At 40.6% G+C, this 21,025-nt stretch overlaps 1 protein-coding gene across 2 annotated transcripts; it reads right to left on the reverse strand.

The window, feature by feature from the left end:
- Positions 1-867: 867 nt before the first annotated feature.
- On the reverse strand, positions 868-19,081 carry six6a (SIX homeobox 6a). Of its 2 annotated transcripts, XM_034123483.1 has the most exons (3): positions 18,827-19,081; positions 2,424-3,094; positions 868-1,314 (listed from the first exon to the last, which is right to left on the reverse strand). In XM_034123483.1, exons 2-3 carry the CDS (start codon positions 2,993-2,995, stop codon positions 1,149-1,151), a joined length of 738 nt encoding a protein of 245 aa, XP_033979374.1. In that variant the 5' UTR covers positions 2,996-3,094; positions 18,827-19,081; the 3' UTR covers positions 868-1,148. The 2 variants fall into 2 exon arrangements, with proteins under 2 accessions (XP_033979374.1, XP_033979381.1); XM_034123490.1 differs by lacking the exon at positions 18,827-19,081 and having other exon boundaries at positions 2,424-3,223.
- Between the last annotated feature and the right edge of the window lie 1,944 nt (positions 19,082-21,025).

Here is a 21,025-nt window from a genome sequence, read left to right on the forward strand (position 1 = left end):
CATTAATAAAGCCTGCAGTCAATTACAATGTCAACTTGATTAAGAAATAACCTATTCTGTCCAACAGATAAACAATCATATCATATGTTTGCGTTAATGCTATTATTTAAATGTTAGGTCGTTTTGAAAGGGTTGTATTTGCACTATAGCTACACGGCATATTTACTAGGCTAAATTAAATCCTGTCTTGGGTAAATGGACACTTGCAAATATTTAAGAAGCTTGTTTCTATATTGTCTGCTTTTCTCCACGGGCAGGATAAAAACCGTTTCCACAATCTGCTGTGTTTTGATCTCCATGATCTCTCTCGCAGATCATCCGGGTTAGTGAGTCGGCCTCTCGGTGACCTCTCGCTGTCACCCTGCATTACACGACGCAAAGCATGTTGGCCAATTAGACCTTGCTAAAAAACGTGTCAGGGATATAGCACTGGCTTTATAAAGTTTCCTTCATGACAACATCAAAAAGGCTATATATAAGAATATAAAAATAAAAGTGATTCATATTTTATAATAAGGCTCATCTCTGTTTTTCCCCAAACACATCTATAAAAAAAGAATAAACTGTATTCTCGCTTGATCAACAATTATTTTATTAAGTTATCTTTACGGTTTTTTTTCTTTTACTGAAACACATTTTCACTAAAGCGCGCATGCTCAACAGGTTCACCTGTGTACAAGGTAAGTATTAAAAACACCAAGCAAATGAATATGAAATTCAAAGAGACAGAGCAGATCGTTTTTAAATAGGCAAATAAACATTATTTATAAAACTTTGAAAGTAAAGTAAAAATATCACAGTTCTTTTTCAACATGAAATACCCACAGAGAACAGCAGGCTAGGCGATCATCCCTTTTTCTTTTGTACTTTTTTTTCTTCTTTTTTAACTTTTCATCTCAGGGCGTTGGTTTATTAGTCCGTCAAATATGTTTCGTCCGTAATTAAGTTCAGTTATCCACACAAAAAAAAAATGTAGGCCTAAAAAGAAAAGGACGGTCAGTCCGCCGCAGATCCCCTCATGTTTGGCACCCGTCAAAAATCAGTTTGTGTGTTTGTTTTTTAACTCAACGCAGGCACTATGACTTGTTTTATTAGATTGTCTCTCACTCCTCTCCCCCTTTAATTCTTCATCACCGCGGATCTGCCCGTCAGATGTCACATTCACTGTCGCTGGAGGTGATGGAGATGGCCGAGGCGGCTGCTTTGCTGGACAGACTGGCCTCCGGACTGGAAGAGTTCCCCAGCCGGTCCACGGTGCCGTCATCATCCGCCAGGGAGCGGACCGAGCCGTCGGACAGGACCCGCTGCTGGAGCCTGGACAGGAGAGACGGGACAACATCACATACACGTGTCTATGCAGAGAGTGTATTCACAATTATTATTTCCTTATGAAAAGAATTAGGGGAACAAATAAATGATTGAAAAAACGACCTATGTGCAGTTATTTCTGAGGATGACATTAAACTAAGAATATTTTTATTTTATAGGCCTATTCTATTTATTTTCTGTGTATTTTATGTAAAAAAATAATAATCCTGAAACAATGAGTAAAACAAATGGCATATCTTAAAAACAACAGTTTAGTCCTATTTTTCTCCTTTTAAAAAACACACAACATGAAATTATATTATGTAAAATTGGCATTTTTACTTTGTGCATGGTTGAAAACATTCCTTATAAAAACCAATAACAGTGTAATGGTAGATTATATTTTACAGAAATATAGCAAGATTAGTTATTTGCAGAACCTTCTTATGGGTTAAAGCAGGATAATTACATGAGCTGTATCATTTCACAAATATGTCACTAATTAATGTAGCTCACAGATTATACCTCTCACTAAACAATAATGGGCTGTTTTAGCTGTACTAAAAATGGAAAACAGCAGTGACCTCCCTGAAATAGGCCTTTAAACAGATTGGCTACGATTGTAATTGGAAGTTACACAACATTATCTATTTAACTACATTATAGCAAATACTAGTTTACTACTACTACTACTACATTGAAATGTAAGAATAAAACACGTGAATGTATACAATTCATGTTGTTGTATTGCAATACAAAATGTGGTTTTGCAATTTTTTCTTAATCTTAAAAGTAGAACCATTTATCCAGAGCTTTGTTCTCTCAGTAATCTAAAATTACACACACAATGTTTGTATTTGTCCCCACCGCTGGCATCATATACACTTCAAATCTGTGGTATGTTACAAAAGAAAATCCCCCTGGTTTTAGGATTAAATGACGATGTTCAATCTATCCGAAACATATCTGTTCTGAATTGCTCAATTAGCGAGGGTCACGGCCTGCTTTGCTACATTGAACTGGAAGACGACTCATGCTGCTATTTTCCTAATATTTTTGTTTTCTGCTGGAGTTATTATGATCCTAAAACCTCAAATTATATTGGTGTAGCTCACCTGTTCTTCGCAGCCGCTGCTCTGTCTCTTTGTCTGCGGTTTTTGAACCAGTTTCCTACTTGTGTGGGTGTAAGTCCTGTAGCCTGTGCAAGCTCCCTCTTTTTACTGGGGTTCGGGTAGGGATCCTGCAAATACCATTCTCTTAACAAGTGCCGGGTCCTCTCCTTGAAGCAGTGGGTTTTCTGCTCTCCATCCCATATGGTTCTGGGAAGGGGGAACTTCTTCCGAACCCGGTATTTGTCCACCGGCCCGAGCGGGCGTCCCCGCAGCTTCTCCGCCTCCTGGTAGTGCGCCTCCAGCCACAGCGCCTGCAGCTTCGTGTGCGACTCTTTGGTGAACTTGTGGTTCTCCAGGATGTGGTACAGTTCACGGTAATTGCCCGTGTGAAAGGCGACGACGGCCCGGGCCCTCAGCACCGACTCGTTCTTGTTGAGGACCTCGCAGGCCGCCGGCGCCACGGGCAGAGACCAGAGGAAGCGGCCGAGGCGCTCCACGTCCCCGCTCTCCTCCAGAGTCTCGCAGACCCCGGCGACCTGCTGGGGGCTGAAATTCAAGATGGGCAGCTGAAACATGGAGGCTTTTTCTCCGGTGCTTCCCTCTCCCCCTCCTTTCTCTCCCCGTCTCCTCCGCGTCGAGTCCTCCTGCTTCTGCCTTCCGTGCGCCGATGCGGTCTGAAAAAACGAGGCAATCCCAGTTACCAAACCAACCGTGTGAGCAGCCGTGAAACACGCAGACACCAGGGGAGGAGGACCGACGCTGCGTGGGGGCCAGCTACCGCATCCTCCGCTCGGCAATCTTGGCAGGCAAAGAGCTGAAGGTGCGAGCGAATTAGAGCCGGAGCCGCGGTGTATTTTTCAAGGTAGTCTGGGATTGAAAGTACGAAAGAATTAAAGCCGGAGCGGAGATGTATTTTTTTAAGAGGGGAGAAAAAGACAGTCAAGCCCCCTCCGATGATTTCCTATTGGACTTGGCAGATTGGCTGCCCGGTTGCCATGGATGCACGTCAATCACTGTCAAGTTCGGCCAATCAGGCGGAAAGGAGATCTCAGCACCTCCCTTTTCAAAAATAATATAAACATTTTGACCTTTTGCTTTGCGTCTTCAAACGTTTAGCTGCCCCGCCGTGCTTTCCAAACACCCTCTGCCTTTGTGTTAAAGAAAGACTCTTCAGTCTATATAGTCAAGTGGCAAAGCAGGCAAACACGCTCAGCTCAGTCTCCCTTCAGAGCTCTTGAAACGGGCTTTACAGCAAAAAGACATCCCGGCTGACTATAGGCTGTCCTACCCTAAAACTCACAGGCTATTAAATGTAAGACAATAACACACAGATGATAATTATACAGTGTTAAGTATGGCCTTTTACATTTCTGGTTTTATTTGAACTCTCCTATTAGGCTATCTAATAATAGCCTATATCATAAGCTCACGCTAGCTGGTTTAGGTAGGCCTAGCTAGAATTATTGTCTTTTTTTAAGATTATAATTGGCAATGTTTAATACTCGTTTACACCCTCAAGGCTTTTATCGATGATGAATTGTTAAAACATATAAAAAAAGAGGTCGATATGGGCTTTATTTCAACAGGACTCTGAATTTGTAGCAAACTCAGATTTGCAACCTTGACCAGAGTTAGTCGAGGCTTCCTGCATTATTGAACCTGACAAAAGTGCACATTTATAAAGCATAATCAATCATATTACGGTTATGATTATGCATGCTCTTTTAATTGGGGCGTGAATAAATGCTCTTTTTGAAAACACAGGCTAATTTGAGTTTTTTGTTGTACTGGCATATGTGTGTGTGTGTGTGATCGCAGCAGACTGCAGCTCGACAGCATGCACAGGGAGGCTGCTTCTGTGAAGTGAAACATAGCAGGGAATAAACGTGATACTTGTTTATATAGGATTATCATGGCCCTGCCAGGCTACTCGGCTTTAGTATCAGACACACTCCGTTTTGTGCACAGGCTGATTTGGTAAATAAGAGGGCGGATAGATAGCGCAGATGGTTTGAAGTGTCGGGTCAGATTATTTCATGGCTGGATACAGTAGTAAAGTTCATTCTGACGGAAAAGCCTGATATTATTTTCACAGATCGCCCCCTCCCGCACACACAGGATACAGACTCACTCTCTCTCTTCCCTCGCTGTCTCTCTCTTCCATGCACGCTCACGCACGCACTCACGCACTCGAGCCGAATCCCCTTCGGGCTTTTTTTGCATGAATTATAGACTCTTGATGCGGGGTTATGAAATGCCTTCTGCACAGGAAGCTGTTCATTCTCTAGCTGGTTTACAGCATCATTATGACAATAACAAAAAATACAATCTTTATATTTAAGAATTTAATAATAATGTTCATGTTGATGTCTCTCAGAAATAGGTCTGATTTGACACCTATAGTCTGCATCATAATTAGGAAATTAACATTTTATATTGGATAAAAGAGACCCTATAAACAGATTAAGACGCATGTATGCCATTCATTCACCCATATTATTACACCAACCAGTAAATATTGGTAAATAAAGGATAGGCCTCCATCAGATGCAGCAGTGGAAGTAAACTCCGAGGGCGACTGACAAGGTGCTGCTCTGAAATATTTAGCCGCCTGTAAATATTTCATCCATGCAGGCAGCACGTCCCAAGCCAAATTTACAAGGACTGCAATACTTTCTCTAGGAAGTGCACATCAATAAAATATGGGCGAGTTTTGGATCTCTTAAACGGAGGGCTGGAAATAACAATTGTAGACTACGCTCTGTAAGCAACACGTCTAGCTTATAGGCACTGTTAAAACATTAATGGAAAGGGTGAAAAAGGACACGATTTTTTTTTTCCCTCAGTGTGAAATCTCGTTTTGGCATCACTGCGCTAATAAACAGTTAATATCAAGCAAAACACCACAAATATTCCCTTTTGATTCACTTAGTTGTTTTTTAATTGCTCACGTGTCAGCCTAATTTTTATTCATTACATGTTTCCCCATATGATTTAACCTTCCAGTACATTTTTTATATTTTTGCCATCTTTAAATCAGACTGAAGTGGCAGACTATAGGCTACTTCCTCTAGCATCCAGGCCTATGTCACTGTGTGAGCAGATATAGGCCTCCTGACACCAATATCTCCCCACACAGTGGATCTCATTCAAATACATCTACTATTTTTTTCTCCTTTGTCTATTTGGCATTATGGCATCCCCGCAGCCAGTCCTCTGTTCATTTTTTATTTCTGCTGTCTGTTTTTTAAAGATTCTCTACTTTACATACAGTTTTAACCACATCCAAAATCCGTGGAGGATTGTTGTGGAGATTCAAAACTTGAGAGGGGGTGGACAAAATATTATGAACACAAGGAAATACAAGCCACTGACTAGAAAGGTATTTTACAATTATCTAGTTCGAAAGAGCTGCAAAACATGTCAGTAATTGTTCCTGGGTAAATGCATATGTCTAAAGTGGCTTTACTGGTATTTAGTAAACCCTCGGGCCTCTGTAGATGTGAGATACAAGATGGTTTCATCCTTTAAAATCAAAATATTAACTACAAGGTTTTTTTAAATGGCCAGAGGATTTGAAATATTCAATAACATATGCACTGGTTACATCCATTGTAGAGATCATGGTATTTTCGGCAATATACCAATATTATATTGATAAACGGGGACAAGATGTCATCTTAGAATTGTTTCACAATAATGCATGAGTGTTGTATAAGTGTTGTCTTTTCCTGGGTTAAAGGCAGACTAATTTTCCGGACTAAGACTGTACAGCTGTTCTATCATTTGCATTTACCCACTTAGTCATTAAATCCAAAATAATTATGATCATCTATGATGATCCCATTGTTTGAATGTTTTTGCAAAAGTCAACACTACCAGAACATTGCAGTATTGATAGAGTTATTTGATGTTATCATAATGCCCAGCCCTACGGGATAAGACTGAAAGCCCAGAACATAATTAAAATGGTGCTATAGCAAGGTAGTGTTTACTCAACAGCTGAACAGTATCAAACTTAAAGTTCAAAACATTAATGAGCTTTCAAGTTAGAGTTAAATAATATAAATTCCATGTTTATCATTATGTACCAAGGTAAATCAACTTAATGACAGTAGCTATAATACTATCAGGAATATTGAAGGCTGCTGTGGCTGTTATGCCAACTGATACAGATCATTAACTGCATCCAACAGCGGAAGATAATTGCCAAAGAGAAAAGGCTTGATACACGTTTCTTTCTAAAGCTCAGTGACAAACAGCAACACGAGGACAACTACAAGGTGAAGAGAGCATTGATACAGCAGCAGAGAGGTGTGGTGCACCCTGCTGCAGAACACCGCTCAGTCGCTTCACTATTTATGATAGGAGACGAGTGCGTTTACTTTGTGTCATCATTAGCATGTAGCGGGGCTGTGGCTGGCCCTGGGGAGAGGGAGGGAAGGAGTGGGGAATAGTTACATGTGAACAGGCTGGAAATGACCCAGATTCCCTAGGATCACTGGAGCAGACGAGACGCTACAAGAGCCCGTCACCAACAGCCATGCTGCCACTATCACATACAGACCTCTCTCCCCATCACTGCTGCTATACAGAAACATGCAGGCACAGCAAAGAGGGCTCACTGAACATCACTGCTAATCTGTAACAAACAATATCATCCAAACATGCTCTGATACTGTAAACATCCCCTGGCCTGTGTGTGTGGCACAGAGCCAGTTTAAAGTACTTAAACAGCATCAAGAGAAGGCGGCAGTGATGTAAAACAGTGGCACACAATGCTAATGTATGCCGTTTGCCCGGGGCAGTAAGGCACTTCTGCTTAGCAAAAGATGGAGGATGCATTGCTTTGTACATTCACTAGCTGCTCGACTTCAGTGTTTGTTGACTTGTGCATGACAGTGTGTTTTAACTAGTCGTATATCCCGGTGTAGGATTAACTTCGACCCGGATGTATTTAAAGGGCAGGCTTACGCAGAGGGACTTAAAGAGAAGACTCGTACGTTGCCTCGTGGCTAAACGGTGACAGGAGGGTTGCGGCAAAGCTCTCTGAGTTGTGTTTTCAGACCCATTTACCCTGGGGGTAGCAGTGGCTCTCGACACTGTGTTTAATCTGTGGATTTGTGGTAACAGAGAAGACTTCTTATCCACTGACCCATTGGCCCCTAGTGTACGTAATCCAGTGCCTTTCACACAGCCCTGCTGACACGAATCGAGGAGAGCCAATACATTGCCGCATTCAGTGTGGGGGGTGCACACACACACACACACACACACACACACACACACACACACACACACACTCTGCCAGCCCTGCCCTGACACACATTCTCCTCCCCCAAGCTTTTGTTTCACAGGGCATACACTACACAGCACAGGCTACTGTTATTATAATCAGTGCACGTGATATTTGACCTTTTCCACTAAGCCAATTCACAATAGTATGGTAAATATGTAATACCGTAATAATGCTCACTTAAAAACTGAAATTGACAGCAGCGCTCTATTTGTACTGAAGAGCCCATTCTCAAAGCCGCTATGAATAAAGTAATTTTACCTATTTCAGAACATACACAGTAAGGCCATACAAAAGCGGGGGGCCATTACACTTATATAAAAGACATTTTCTGTGGTGAAGATCTCTGCAGTTCCCCTGCGTATTACAACAGGTTTTATCAACCCTCAGTGTCTTGTAAATGTAACTTCATTGAATCCTGCTATTGTCAGGCAGCATAGCAGTGAGATCTTATATCGAAGGTTTCTTCTACAATGCCTTTAACAAATAAGCAAGAGAACTAGGCTGGGATGTCTCAAACAATACAGTACAAGTGTCCCTCGAGTCCTTGGAAGAAAGCTATTAGGAATACCTTGAAACCTACCTCTTTCTTCCCTCATCCCACATTTGCGGAACATGTTATAGAAGACATTCAATTTTTTCATCCATTCTATTCATGAATACAGTCAATTTAAATGAAACTCGGGAGAGTGCATGTTGCACACGGTGGGCTATACATTACCGATGCTTGTGAGTGTTTGTCTAAGAGGCAGAGCATGAAAGGAGACATTCCAATTGAGCAAATGTATGCATCACCTATAGCGCTTGCACAACAAAACGATTGTGTATGCGAGGCAGCATATCGCTGTTGGAGCTAAAATGCCAACCTAGTAATTACGAACAGTACGTCCTCTGTGTTCAGGCACAGTCATATACAGCATGCTTGAAATTGAACACAGAAATAAGGGATTTTCCACATAAAAACATACATGAAATTGGCATCCAGTGCCTTGCTTTTATTTAAAAAATCACTCTTGTTTTCAGTCCCGCTGAACTGCAGCTGTGAAACGCATTGTAATAGGATGTAAACAGTTTTCTTTTTTATAATCCAACACAATGTTCCAGTTGTCAATACTACATGAGGTAGAATGTTGGGGAAAAAAAATTGTAAAACCTTTTCAGTTTATGTATTGTGTTGCCACAGCTAGACTCAAAAAAAGGTGGGTTGATTGAATGCTTGGTCTTTACACCTCCCTCTGCAGCCACCCACACACTACCTCTTTCCCTTTTGCCATCCTAACAAACACACTTCACAATGCTGCGGGCCTGCAACATAACACCTCAAAGATGCATCTTTACCTCTATTATGCTAGATTATAATACAGTTTATAGGATGTTTCAGACAGTTTGTATCATAATAATCTTTAGCCTCTGTGAAGACTTTTTTCGATTATTCTGCCTGTGTGACAACAGCAACCCTCCTTTGTTGTGTTGCTTTCTAGAAAGCCTCCTCGATGTCTCCTCTCCTCTCTATTCTCCTCTGGTGTGGACAGTGGTCACCCGTAGAGCGTTTTAGGCTGCAGAAAAACACCCTTTACAATAAAAAAAAAAAAGAACAAAATCCATGTCAGAGAATCTTGACGACACCCAAAGGTGACAGGAGTCAAAACTCATTATGGTCAGAAGGTCCTCTGGCGCCATGGAGCTACATGATGCGTGAGTCGGGGCACAGGTCACAACGCCGCAGCCTTGCAGCCTGGGCCCTCACCTCCACTTCACATTGTCTAAGAGCCTCTGCTCCTCCTAGTCCCCCACACACACACAATACTGTCAATAAATGTCTCTTCTAGCAACAGACTTTGCTCTTTTGTCTGCACTATCGCAGCTTTTTCAACAGTGACCTTTACACATAGTCTCTTTAGGATGTGTGTGATTTAATGTGTTTCATGTGAGTAGAAAAGAAGGTTGTATGAATAAAAAAAGCTAGCAATATTTCTTTCTTGAACTGGAAAATAAAGGACAAGCCAGATTCCTTTTAATGTATTTATGTGTTTGTTAACCCCCCCATTACCACTTATATATCTTCAGACGAATTGAGAGGGAAACAACACCGAAGCCTGGATTGTGTCCATTAGCTTAGGAGGAATGATTCATACGGAGTAGCGACTTCACCCTGAGCTCAGAATACTTTAGAGCAAATGATACACTCATCGCTGCACTACTCTTCTTTACTATGAGAATGAAAAAGACTCCTTTAAGTGCATTTCTTTCAATAAAACAAAAACGTTTCCTGGACATAGAAATGTATTAGTGACAATCACAGATGGCAGCAATCTGTGAGCTAAACCGAGGTTCACTGCGAGAAGAGCCTTCGCATACAATGCAGCACAAGAACACACTTCCTTTTGGAAATAGAAATGTTTTCAATGGCCAATGTCGCTGCCTCTACAGCAAGGTTAAGGGGTTAGGTTAGAAAATGCAGTTTAGATTCAAGTTATCAATGTTACTAATTATTCATATCTGCAAATACAGCTTATTTTCAAATATTCTGAGAATTGATGTTAAAATCGTCAACAGCTCTGTGTGAAATTATACATTTGACAAAATAAATTAAAGGTCACCTATTATGCTTTTTCAAGTCTTTTATACATAAACATGTGTCCCCTCTGTGTAAAGAGATTCTGAAAGTTTCAGGAAAAAAGATTCTCTCTCTTTGTCCTGATCCATTTATATAAAAACCTGTCTGAAAATGAGCTGATCAGATTTTGGCCACTTTATGATGTCATAACGATTTTTTTGGGTTGAGTAACCATTAGCCAATAACCAACCAAGGTAACCCCCCCACCTTATCACCTGAATCTCCTCCTAGAGCACCATTGTGTTCTTTTTAACCAAATATCTCTCAGAGGGGCGTGGGGAGTGGCTCCTTATTTTCATAAAGTAACAGACAGAGAATCAGCACTTTGGAAACAGGCTGTTTGGTATTTGGAGCCAAACACTTCAGAGACATGTTTTGTATATATCTGAGACCTATAATAAAGTAATGAAAAACAGTATAATAGGGGACCTTTAAGGATAATGTGAGATATCCCAAAGCCCAGATCCAGACTTTAACATAATAATAATTTATTCTGATTGCAAATGGAGCACACACTCAGAATTTGGGAGTTGTTTCCACTACAAGGGGCAGCAGTGAGGGATATCACGGATTTCCGGACTCTTAATGTCTGTCAGCTGTGCTTTATTGATGGCTTATGTCAAATGCCATTCTGACAGAGCTCATTAGGATGAAGGGACTCGTCTAGGTAGAGGCAGGAGAAGGCAGAGCTGGCGAGCTGCCTGATCACTGTGTGCACGGGGCTCACCACTGGACCTAGAGGGTGATGCCTCTGACAGGAGTTAGCTGACAGGGATGTGTGTGTGTGTGTGTGTGTGTGTGTGTGTGTGTGTGTGTGTGTGTGTGTGTGTGTGTGTGTGTGTGTGTGTGTGTGTGTGACTCAGCGCAGGGTGAGGGAGGCTGATGGAGTGCAGAGAGAGAAAGTATATGTGTTCATGTCATTGCTTGAGTTACCCGGTGTCACTGAGCAGGTCTCTGCTTGATGCCACAACGCCAAACACAACTGACAGGCTGAGAGTCATCTCGCTTTCGCCACTCACACATACTCAAATATTTATCCGTGCACAGCCCTCTCAGTGCACTGTGTGGCATCAGCAGTCTTGTGCTACAAGGACATGGCCCTGTAGAGACTTCAGGGACCTTGAGAAGATGAGTCAAATGATTTCCTCGCTGGTCCCTGCTCTTCTCTGTCGCACACATCCTGCGATTCCCTTTAAAAAGACATGAAAATTGCATTTTATTTGCACCTGGACTGTCACTTTTGGTATGGGTGTTGTATGGGAGAAATACATTTACACATCCTCATTCAGGGATTATACTCTATAGCCAGCAGCCATGGTCTAATGTTACTCTAAACAGCTGAATTAATATCCGCTATGGCCAGAGGCACTGGTGATGAGCTCAGACTGTTATGTGACATCTTAATATACTGATTAAAAATGCATGTTTGGAGGGTAAGCAGAGGGGTGTTCTGGGTGCTCCTGCCAGGGAAGATTAAATCATCCTACTTAACAGATATGCTGGGAATTCGGGTCAATGTAAATGAGCAAGCTATAGGAAAACAAAGTCAGCAGTGGATTATCTAATGAGGCAAACATAATAATATAGCACAGAAGGAAATCGGATCAATAAAAGTCCTGGCTGTGCGCCTGTGGCAAAACCAGATGTGTTGACATGGAAGAGCTCATTCAGATGCTGAACCAAGTACAAGCAGTTAGGTGCAATTAACATTTCATTTTCAGTCCCGCCAAGAAAATCCATATTGAAATCCACTATAAGAAAAGGGAGACACACTATCAAAAGAACAGAACACACAAGCCAAGTGTGAAAGATGTGATACAAGTTTGTTTGTGGCATCATAGGCACCTAGTTACATTTAAATCTTGCCACATGTCTTGGCACACTGCAGCACATGGACACAGACAGCAGCAGGGAGGCTGAGCCAGGAGAACTGGAGACTGCGATAAAGCTATCTCTGCTTGGAAGTTGTATGGAGCCCGGCCAAAGAAATGATGCCGCTAAACCAATCAGATAAACAAACACACGTCCTCAAAGCCACTATGTGAGAGGATCGATCTCTGTCGCTTTCTTCTCCACAAACAAACACCAATTATACACAGGTGGAGAGGCAGGAACTGACCAGAGCCCAATACAAAGCCACTCACAATTAAACAGAGTTATGGCCCTTCAGTTATAACACCACAAACAATTGTAAACAAAGTATTTAAAATATAAATGAAAATAAACCAAATAGAAAATCATGGGAATAAAACAATATTGTATCCAATTGTAATATTGAAGTCTAATTTGTTAATTTATTAAAATGTCACAGGTCTAAAAGCTGATCAAATTATTTATCAGATATTGTATATATTGCTAGTAATGCTAGTCATTGCAATGTTGTGAATATTACATATCTATATTTAACTGCCATCAAAAATATAACAAATTGCTCAAAAATGATCGTACATAAAAAAAAAATAATAATTATGACAATGGCTGTAGCTTTAATCACTTAATGTAGGATATCTCGAAATAAAAGAGGTCGAACATTTACGTGTGACCTGAAATGTGAAAAAGGTGTTTTAAATACATGAGCCAAAACAGAGACAAAGAGCCACTAAATATATTTTAAATCAGATGAATTACTGCAGTGTCTCGACTACTTATTATATCAAAAACACATATTATTTTCTGAGGAAAGCACAAGCTACTTTGTTTCTTAAGCTTATGGAAGCTATATCAAGGAGGTTATTTTAACCATCAAATATGAAGCGGGAATATTCTTCCACACAATTTATCGGCTGAACACATATGAAAGGAAGCTATTGTCTAGTATCTTTCTTTCTTTTTGTACCTTGATAGGTTCCTGACAGAATTTAGCATCACCTTTTACAATCTTCCAAATGCTTAGAAACACTGACTGTCACGACCTTGTGCTGAATAATACAGCTTTAGAGAGAGCAGGGGAATGTTCTTCAGGGTACAGGTGTGCCCTGATAGTCTCATAAGCCCCGGCAGCACAAAGAAAGAACGATGCTTTCTTGGTGAAAATGAATAGGCAGGCACGAGATGGATCAACAATGGTGTTTTCGTTTGGGTGTATTTGGTGTTGACCTTCAGACAGAGCGTCAAATAAATGCAACACCGAGGGGGGAAATCAAAAATCCCACTGACCCTGAATCTCTACACCCTGCGCTTGCATTGAATAAATATGTGATGTACAGAGATGACTTGGGAAGAAAGAAAGAAAATCTAATTCTGAAAGTGTAATACCCTTTTTTTTTTTTTTTACAAGCAGAGAGATAAAGTAATGCCTCTCAGAATCAGCACCAGCAGCGCAGTCGTCCCTCTCAAAGACAGAGGAGCTGCACACTTATACATGACAATCAATAAACACTACGCATGTGAATGAATAAAAAACACCTGTGTCGATTTAATGTGAAAACTACTGTTGTTCAAGCAACCTCTGGGAAGTACATTCGTCTACTACAGAGCAGAAGAAAATCCATCCACCTTTAATCATTATATATAAATATTTATGGAAATGTCACTCCTTGAAAGTCGTTTTCTCCGTATCCACCTTACTCTCAACTTGTGTCTCCGACGTCCCTCTGAAAGGGTCAGTGTGGCGCATGGGGCTGTGAGGCTTGACATGCAGTGACGGGGCTGACAGGGTAAGTGAACAGACTGCTAACTCAGGCAGGAAGGAGATGGACACACACTTATGGAATGAGGAGAGCGCTGAAGGAAGTGTCTGCTCAGGAAAATTCAATGAGTGTCAGAAAAATCGAAATAAGCCTAATGTGGACTCTATTTATTAACTGTATTTCCATTGGAATAAAGAGATGGGATACAGCGATCACGGCATCTCAGATTATATATGAAAAAACTGAATTTCCAACGCAGTGATGCCTGCAGGGAGGCGGGGGGTTGGAGATCTCCTGCCTGTCCTTGTGTGTCACTTATCGGCCCAAGGAAAATACTTTTTTTAATTTGCTGATAGCGCAAAGTGTCTCCATGAGGCTAATGCTTTATGTCAGATTCTATACCAACTAGCGCATTAGAAAGAGGGAATCCACCTTTACGTTTCCTATAAAAGCATTCCTCTTTTCCCACCACACTTAGCGGCGGTGAGGTTTTTAAGCGTCGACGCGGTTGAAAACCTGATGACTAGGTTCTTAGTGGGTGCTAGAGGTGTACTGTAGAATCCTCCGTGATTCACCGTGTTTTGTCTTTTTTCTCTTCATTTGATTACACTTCAGCACCGAGGAGAGCAGGACAAGTGAATTGATGGTTGGGTGGAGCAGGAAGGGGAGGTGGAGGTGGAAGGGGGGGGGGGGTTGATAAGGAAGAAAACAAAATAAAAAAATAAAACAGACAAGGAGTGCCAAGCTCTGAAAACTGGCATGCTGCAGTTGTATGTCAGTCACCTAGCAACAAGTCCTCCCCATCACTTACCCCCCGCTTCCCCGTCTCCCGCTGCGCTCTCTAATTCAACAAATCTGCTCAGAATGTATGGCTGCTCTTCTAACAAAACGCATTCTGCGCTGGAGGCTAAGGATGTGGGCCTCCGCTGAACACGCCACTCAGCTGCCCATTGACCACCGGGGCCTTTCTCTGCACACACTAAGGAGCGAGGGACAAAGACCTTGAAAGCAGGGGCAGCTCCACAGAGAAAACATTTGCTTGTAATTGTGTTTGACTGCATAATGAAAATGATGTTCTTTTTTAATTTGGGCTTGTTAAGGCCACACTATTTTCCTCTGGTCACCTGATTATTGTAAAGAAGCAACCCCTCACTTGCCCTATGGGGCGCAGAGGGGGGAAATATTGCAAATGGTCCAAAGACCTCCTCCCTCTTTACTTTAACCCCTCTTGTGTTTCAAGTGTTCTCTGGTAAAAACATAAATATGTAGACTCTGTTCATTACAGGATGGGAGAGTACGCTAGAATGAGGTTTTTTTTTGTCTTCCCTTGAGAAAGGATAATGACAGCGAGGCACACACACACACACACACACACACACACACACAAACACACACACAGATGGGAGTGCTGCCATGCTTGCCCTGAGTCGTGAAGCATTGAGAAGGTTAGCATTCCTGGTGCTACTTCAGTGAAACAGACCATTAGTGGGAGCATCGGGCTAGCACCCGAAGAGAGTGCTTCAATGGACACATTCACATCCAGTGATTATTTGCACTTTTAGCCCACCCAATTTCCACTTTTTATTAATGTGTGTTTTCCACATTCATCTAGCCATCCCCCTTTTTCTCCTCTCTGCTCTTCTGTGGCAAAGGTGAGGGGCCTTCCGGTGAAAGTCTACGCCTGGAAAAGAGAACATTTAAACACGTCCAAGCGGGGAACTAGTTCGCTTTCATTAAAAGGTTGCACTATTTGCCACATTTTGTGTCTTGTAAAAACAGCATACAAGTACCTTCCTTTAATCATTTCTATGTCACAATTTCTTCAGTGATTTCTGTCATGTTCTATATGATTTCTGTCTGAAGTTGATGCGTCTCTGAATCAGACACGGTTTCCTGTCACCCTGCCTATGGACACCTATTCAGTGAGTTCATTGGTTTACGTCTGGGTCCCGTTTTCCCTGTGATGAAGCACGCGTCAGCTGAGAAGTCACAGGTGAGGAGAAACTGGGCTGACCTCCGCTCCCTGATATTCAAACATACTCTCCAGGTTTCTGGCTTTGAGGCCGAGAAACAAGGTCGAGTCATTTGACCTTGAAGGCGATCGGTAGCTTTCCTAACAAACAATTGAATCCAAGGTTTAATGTCAGAGTCATGATCCTTGCTCATGTTACTGAATCTCACAGTATTCATAGAATCATATAGATGTGATAGCATCCAACTGCATGTATTTACTTGCACTATTCTTTCTGTTTTATTGTCTTGCACTGTTGGAGGAGCCTGGGACCTAAGATTTTCATCGTCATAACTACACTGTAGCTATGTACGTATGACTAATAAAAGCCTTGAACCTTGAACCATCACAACAGGCTTAACGTCCGACCCATTCACTGCTGTCCTGATTAGTTTAAAACATTCAAACTAAGGCCTAAATGGATTTAATACTATCATTGTATATTCCATTTTAAATAAACACTCAGTTGCCAGTTTATTAGACTAAAGTTATCCAGTCTAATACAACAGTCCTGCATCAAATGAATGAATGTTATAATGTGAAACTGTAGAGAGGCGTTGATTCAATTTGATGGTCATTTTGGAGGCTGCTGTTTGTGCTGCTGAACAATTGCATTCTAATAAACTGAGAGGTGTTGCTAATATTATACCCACTGCATTTAAATCAGTGAGGGTGGATTTAATATTAAAAACACTCAATAACAGTTGAATCAACACTTCTCTAAAATTGTTTTAACAAAACTTTCATGAAGGTGGGACTTTTTACAATTTAACTTGAGCTTTTTTTTGCTTTTTCAGTAAATAAATGAAAATAAAATACTTGATTATGTTCAAACCAATACCCTTTAAATCAAATAATATCAAAACAGCAGTCTTGCTCATGGATTTGCAACATTACCCACAATTGTTGTATTGTATTCAATCAGAGATATTAATCAAAGATAACTACCTTGATGTAAAAATCGTCATATCACTATAAACAATTAAAAAACAATTTCAAGCAGAAACTTTTTAATAATATGCATTATCTGGGCCCACTAATAATAGGTCCTGTTTTCTATTATTTTTTAAATTTGGTTTTGAACTATTGGTCAGGCAAAATAAGGAAAAATAAAGAAATTACATGTCAATAAGAGATGATTAGGAGATACTGTTTCCCTCAAAGATCAATCAGTCCTTTAAGGAACATATTATAAATAAATAAGGTATATTAAATAACAATGGAAATAAATGGTAGTTGTAGCCCCCAAAAGATTAACCTAAAATATTTCACCCAATGACATAAATATCTTTCTCAGGTTTTAAGCGATTAAAAGCAGAAATGTGTCAGCGTGACTTGGTGTGCGTTGTTGAGCAGGTGTAAAGAGAGAGAAGGGTTGAATAGTCTGAGAAGTCAGATGGGACTGACTTCAGAGGAGGGATCCTGTCAGACTGGAGTGGCTAGAGGGCCCGCGGTAACACCCCCTCCCCCCCTCCCACTATGGATTAACAAGTTTCAGCACCACATTGACAAGACCCTGTTTCATTCGGTCTCTCAACAACAAGTGTCAACAAGTGAGCGTGTGGGTATTTTCAGGAGTTTCACCATAAGGATCCCAACTTTGACACCAATTAAAGAGATTATGTCTTAAGATGAGAGGGAAACTATAGCCGTGTGTTACCACTGTGATAGCTTTTGACAAGGTCACAGGGTACCGTGCCACAGTGCGTGACCTCCACAGGGAGCTGCAGATCATACTGGGATAAAAAGCAAATACAAAGAAATAGTCCAATTACAGAAACTGAGGCCCTTCACTAAAATATAAAACCAGTGCAGACAGATGCACCTTCTGCCAGTGAGTAGCAGGATATAAGGAACAAATGAGCTTTAATTAACACCGTCCACATTTAGCTGCAGCTCTCCTCCAAAATGGCCAGTCCTACATTAAGTCAACATTGCACATTTTAAGTTAAGTACATTTATGCATGCTATATCTTGTATAAAAATCATTATGTGCCTAAGTATTTCATTTTCTCAGATTTTATTTAGGATTTGTAATAATTCAAAACATAATTTCAGTGGACGCCTGTCTTCAGAGAAACTGAAGTAGTAGTTTGACAATGCAATTTACACACATTAGGCCTACAGCCTTGAAATACAACACTTGAAATCGAAAGGGCATAAGATACTGAATGAAACTTAAAATCAATCAAAATGTATTTCTTAGGAAGAGTTAAGAAAACTGTTCTTCATCTGGTTTATTCAAATAACAAACCATGGTGTGCCTTTTTATTTAATGTTAGAAAGGCCTATCACTTCTCTGACGTAGCCTACTTGAACCCTTTTATAGTTAACGAGTATTTTTACACTTTTCAGGAAGCGGTCCTATATGATACAAAAACACACGCTGTGCATTTCAGCACACATGCATTCATTTGTACATTATACGTTTGCAGAATATCCAACTAAACGAAATATAAACTGAAGCGGATGGCAATTATTTGAAAGGCCAGTTTGATTTAAATACAATTAAATCCTCAACGAAATGTTTGCTGCGTCGCTTTGAGTGAATCTGCATAGGCCTGATTTGCACTTGTTCTCCTTTTATCATCTCAATAATGAAGCTAATCAAATTAAAACGTGGTAAATATGTTCATAGTTTTTCCAACGTCAGTATTAAAATGGTGTCACGTCAATAAAACAGATTAATGCAAAATTAAAATACATGACTTAAAGCTCTTCAAGCAGGCCCAACCAGAGCTAAAGTGGCATTAGCTTTACACAGCAGGTGCTAACAGCTACATGCTAAACTAATAATAACAACACACTTTTGCGGTCCAGCTCTGTAAGTTGTAATAGTTCCTGGTGTCCTACCTTGGTGTGGAGGGCAGGTTCATTCTGACTTTTGTGGAGCAAAACTCAGTGGCCTCCTCCCCCTCTGTGTATTTTCCACTACTCTTTTTTTCACGTGTTTTCACGTTAATTGGCAGCAGTTGAACTGCGAGCCGTAAATCAAGAAGTGCGGAGTGTATTAATGAGTCGGACCACCCAGGAAAACTATTTTCTCTGCACTTTCTTAGCGGACAATGTGAGGATACTCGAGTCTGCCATGCTCTGAAAACCATGAATGAACATTCACAAGAGCAGTGCTCCCCTGCTGCCACAGCTCCAGCAGGCGGAGGGGTGCCACAAGTAGGCCCACTGATTACTTGTTATTTTTTTTAAGTGAAGTAATCTGGGAAAAAAAGAAACATCCATATATTGGTCGAAGTTGGTCTCGCTTAATCTATATTCTAAACGCGGAGCATGTGACAAAAAAGTTAGAAATTGAGGTTGAAAAATCTTAATAGTAAAAGGAAGACACTGTCCAATAAAAATAAATATCCCAAAAAGACTTATTAAAGTAACACAATTACGAACTATAAAAGCTGGGAAAGTTTTGCACATTATTTAGGCAAAAGGGATATTATTTATTTTTTTACTGTAAAAGCAATATTCATATCTTCAATGTAGCAGAAGATTCAATTTAAAGGGAATAGATCGGGCTATTCAACATGCAACACAGTAAAAAACTAAATTTACAAGTCCTTTTTTTCACACAAGAGCCGATCCGCAGCACTGAAGGTATAGTGCTTAATTGTCATCCATTATGAACCCTCACAAAGCTAGACCACTGGCTACTAAAATACCAAGGTTAATCTTGATTAAATGTCTTCACAGGGAACAAAAAGCATATTTTACATAAAACATCCTTCAAGGGGATAGAAGCATGATGTTGGGAAAAAGATTAAATAAAATATTGCTGATGGCAAGGCCAAGCATCACACCTCTCAAATGAAAGGTATCAAAGAGAATAAAGAAAAACTATTACAAATCCAGAGACCACTATTATGGCTTCATCTGCATTTCCCATTATCTTCCTCCACAATTCAAGTCACACAGCAATCCAAAGCTGTATCTTCAATCTTCCCTCAAAGTAGATTTTAGGATTTCTCATCAATGGAATTTATTGCACACACAGCATTTTAACAAGTTCTGCTTTTGAAGCCACAATTGGTCAAGACAAGTTTGGTAGCCTTTAGGAAACTGCCAGTAGGTGCTAATTGCTGTAAAAGTTAAAGAAATACAAACGTTATACTTCCTTTGTAGGTTTCTTACTACATACAAAACCGGCAGTGAAGGTGAATAACAAATAAGGTTTAATTCAAAATGATTCTACTGAATGACTTTACTGATCATTGTCAAATCTCAATATCTATCAAAGAGCAAAGATGTGCAGTTAATTCAGCTTTATAAATGCTTCTGCACAACCAGCTGTATCAAGGCTCTCTTCTTTCCTCTGCGGAGCGAGGAAATCCTCCTGCAGGCTGAAAGCCCAGCATCTTTGTTCTCTCACACTTACCCCACACACTCCAAACGTAACATCCTTCTGCAGAGAAAAAAATGTTTCCTCCCACACCTGTTGATGAATTGTGTTTGTGTGTGAGGCTCAGACAGGGCAATAAGTCATGTGTCTTTATACAACTGGGGCACAGTCCCAAAATAGTGCATGGTCTCCCCTCATGGATAGTGGTGAATGAGGAAACCCTTTCATAAGAAGACAAGCTTGTGGCCAAATTATAGTGGTCGTCATTCACAAGCGGAAAATAATGCCCAATTTGGGCAGAAAGTCATGATGTCTTAATGACTGCTGCTTTAGAGGGAGAAAGGTCTGTTTGTGCTGTGTGTCTGTGTGGGGGGGCTCAATGCTGACACATTTCTCTCCAATACAGGCCGCCACACAATAATTAACCCATGCAGTTTTATTATACCAAAAATATAGAGGAACAATACAGGTTCCCAACCACATCCAAACTTTTAAATTGAATTTGAACTATTTTGTAAAACCTCAAATCAGACAGTTATGTTGCTATACACAGTGTATGAGCATTATCTCTATAGGTCTATATAATATTCACACAATCAAAGATTCAAAACACGTTTAAATTGAATTATTTTGAAATGTTGCACCTTTGTTCCATCACCTTGGGTTTGTTTTATGCAGTGGTGTAAAGTATATTTACTGAAGTACTA

Source organism: Trematomus bernacchii, unplaced genomic scaffold (genome assembly GCF_902827165.1).
Source record: "Trematomus bernacchii unplaced genomic scaffold, fTreBer1.1, whole genome shotgun sequence".
NCBI lineage: Eukaryota > Metazoa > Chordata > Actinopteri > Perciformes > Nototheniidae > Trematomus > Trematomus bernacchii.